This window comes from Xyrauchen texanus, chromosome 7 (genome assembly GCF_025860055.1).
Source record: "Xyrauchen texanus isolate HMW12.3.18 chromosome 7, RBS_HiC_50CHRs, whole genome shotgun sequence".
NCBI lineage: Eukaryota > Metazoa > Chordata > Actinopteri > Cypriniformes > Catostomidae > Xyrauchen > Xyrauchen texanus.
The window spans coordinates 721,627-724,126 of NC_068282.1; the positions used below are offsets into that span (position 1 = coordinate 721,627).

Consider the following 2,500-nt stretch of genomic DNA (forward strand, 5'->3'; position numbering starts at 1 on the left):
ATAATTCTCAAACACATATATTTAGCTGTAACTCACTATATTTTCATCTGTGAGTAAAACAAATATTCTGGTTGTATTTTACTCTTCTAGAGCTTTCCAACAACATATGACACATGGATATTTGATCAGTTTAATGTATTTACTGATTACAATATTATGTATAGTGCACTTTTTTTTTAATCAAACATCAAAACAGACACTTCTGATTTATCTGCAGATTTTAAAGCACTTGTTCAGTTTTGGTTATAATAACTACATGCATTGGAAATCAGACCTTCTAAGCTCTCAATAGATACCTGTTTTGTGTTGGTCAAGACTGCAGTTATTAATATTTTGACGATTATAATATTTTCTCACTGACTCGCCAAGATTAAAGGGTTAAATGAGGTAAAAACACAATCAACCTCTTGAATTTGTGTTGTTGTGTGTCTGTCTCACCTTCAGACTGTCTTGATTCTCGTCGGCTGCGGTCGAGTTCAGAGTCGATGCTGTTTTGTCGTATTGTCTCCACTTCACTCCAGAAAGACTCCAGACAGAGTTTATCAGGCTGCTGCGGCTGTGAGGTCAAGAGGTCAGGTGAGTCCGGCTGCGGGTCGCGAGGGTCCCAGGACTCTTCATTCATCGCGCTGAGACTGCAGTCCCTGAAACACACACAAGAGGAACAATGGAGTGAAAGTGAAAGATAAGTAAGGGTTAATAAATCAGGATTCCACACTTTTTTGTCCATTGAATTTCCTGATTTCTAGATAAATTCTATATTTAAAGAAAATGCATTTAATGCACTTATTAAGAGGTAAAGTGGCCATAAAGTGAAGCAATGTGCAATACATTTACAATAATCAGGGTTCCCACTAGAAGTCGACCGATTTTAGATTTTGACGATACCGATAACTAAAGTGGTGCAAAAGCTGATAACCAATTAATGGGACAATAGTTTTTAAAAACGATTGGAAGAATGTCTTAACTTATATGACATAGATGCTACAAGAGTCAAAATTGAATAAAATCCCAGATGCAGTTTATTATTGAATCAAAAACCAAATAATAACCCAAAAAAAATCTTTATTATGCAGGACTTTTAACTATAAACAAGGAAATATTGTTTCCAAAACCAGGATGGGAGTTCCTCGACTATCCAATGAAAGTAGGGAATCTCAGTGTTGTAATCAATGGCCGTTTCCAAACCAGGATGGGAGTTCCTCGACTATCCAATGAAAGTAGGGAATCTCATTGTAGTAATCAATGGCCGTTTCCAAACCAGGATGGGAGTTCCTCGACTATCCAATGAAAGTAGGGAATCTCAGTGTTGTAATCAACGGCCGTTTCCAAACCAGGATGGGAGTTCCTCGACTATCCAATGAAAGTAGGGAATCTCAGTGTTGTAATCAATGGCCGTTTCCAAACCAGGATGGGAGTTCCTCGACTATCCAATGAAAGTAGGGAATCTCAGTGTTGTAATCAATGGCCGTTTCCAAACCAGGATGGGAGTTCCTCGACTATCCAATGAAAGTAGGGAATCTCAGTGTTGTAATCAATGGCCGTTTCCAAACAAGGATGGGAGTTCCTCGACTATCCAATGAAAGTAGGGAATCTCAGTGTTGTAATCAACGGCCGTTTCCAAACAAGGATGGGAGTTCCTCGACTATCCAATGAAAGTAGGGAATCTCAGTGTTGTAATCAACGGCCGTTTCCAAACCAGGATGGGAGTTCCTCGACTATCCAATGAAAGTAGGGAATCTCAGTGTTGTAATCAACGGCCGTTTCCAAACCAGGATGGGAGTTCCTCGACTATCCAATGAAAGTAGGGAATCTCAGTGTTGTAATCAACGGCCGTTTCAAACCAGGATGGGAATTCCTCGACTATCCAATGAAAGTAGGGAATCTCAGTGTTGTAATCAACGGCCGTTTCCAAACCAGGATGGGAGTTCCTCGACTATCCAATGAAAGTAGGGAATCTCAGTGTTGTAATCAACGGCCGTTTCCAAACCAGGATGGGAGTTCCTCGACTATCCAATGAAAGTAGGGAATCTCAGTGTTGTAATCAACGGCCGTTTCCAAACCAGGATGGGAGTTCCTCGACTATCCAATGAAAGTAGGGAATCTCAGTGTTGTAATCAACGGCCGTTTCCAAACAAGGATGGGTGTTCCTCGACTATCCAATGAAAGTAGATGATCACTGTTCCTTGAATCCATGGCTGAAAAGGAAAGGCCGATATTCATAACTCCGTCCGAGTGATTCATTTGCAAACTGGCCTGAATGAAAATGATTTTTAAAAATCTGTATCCTGCAAACAAATAACTGGATAGGTCATGGAAAAGTCATGGAATTTCATTGGTCAAAAATGGTGGGAAAACTTAATATTTCAATGGCCTGGACTTAATTACTGTGTGCATACCACCGATAGCTAATATACACGTGTTTCTCAAGACATCTTTCCGGTTTAAGGGGCCGTTCACCATGAATGCGTCCTTTTGCAATGCCACAAATAGAGCACAACGC

At 40.2% G+C, this 2,500-nt stretch overlaps 1 protein-coding gene across 4 annotated transcripts in view; it reads right to left on the reverse strand.

Annotated features, from left to right (window-relative positions):
• LOC127646786 (rho GTPase-activating protein 40-like) overlaps positions 1-2,500 on the reverse strand; it is a 34,898-nt gene that overhangs the window by 18,615 nt on the left and 13,783 nt on the right. For 3 of the 4 annotated variants that reach the window (XM_052130671.1, XM_052130670.1, XM_052130669.1), the window contains exon 2: positions 439-641. In XM_052130671.1, coding sequence (XP_051986631.1) covers positions 439-641 — 203 coding nt within the window. Of the gene's footprint in view, positions 1-438; positions 642-1,914; positions 2,196-2,500 lie in introns of all 4 variants that reach the window. The other variant, XM_052130672.1, reaches the window with a different exon arrangement.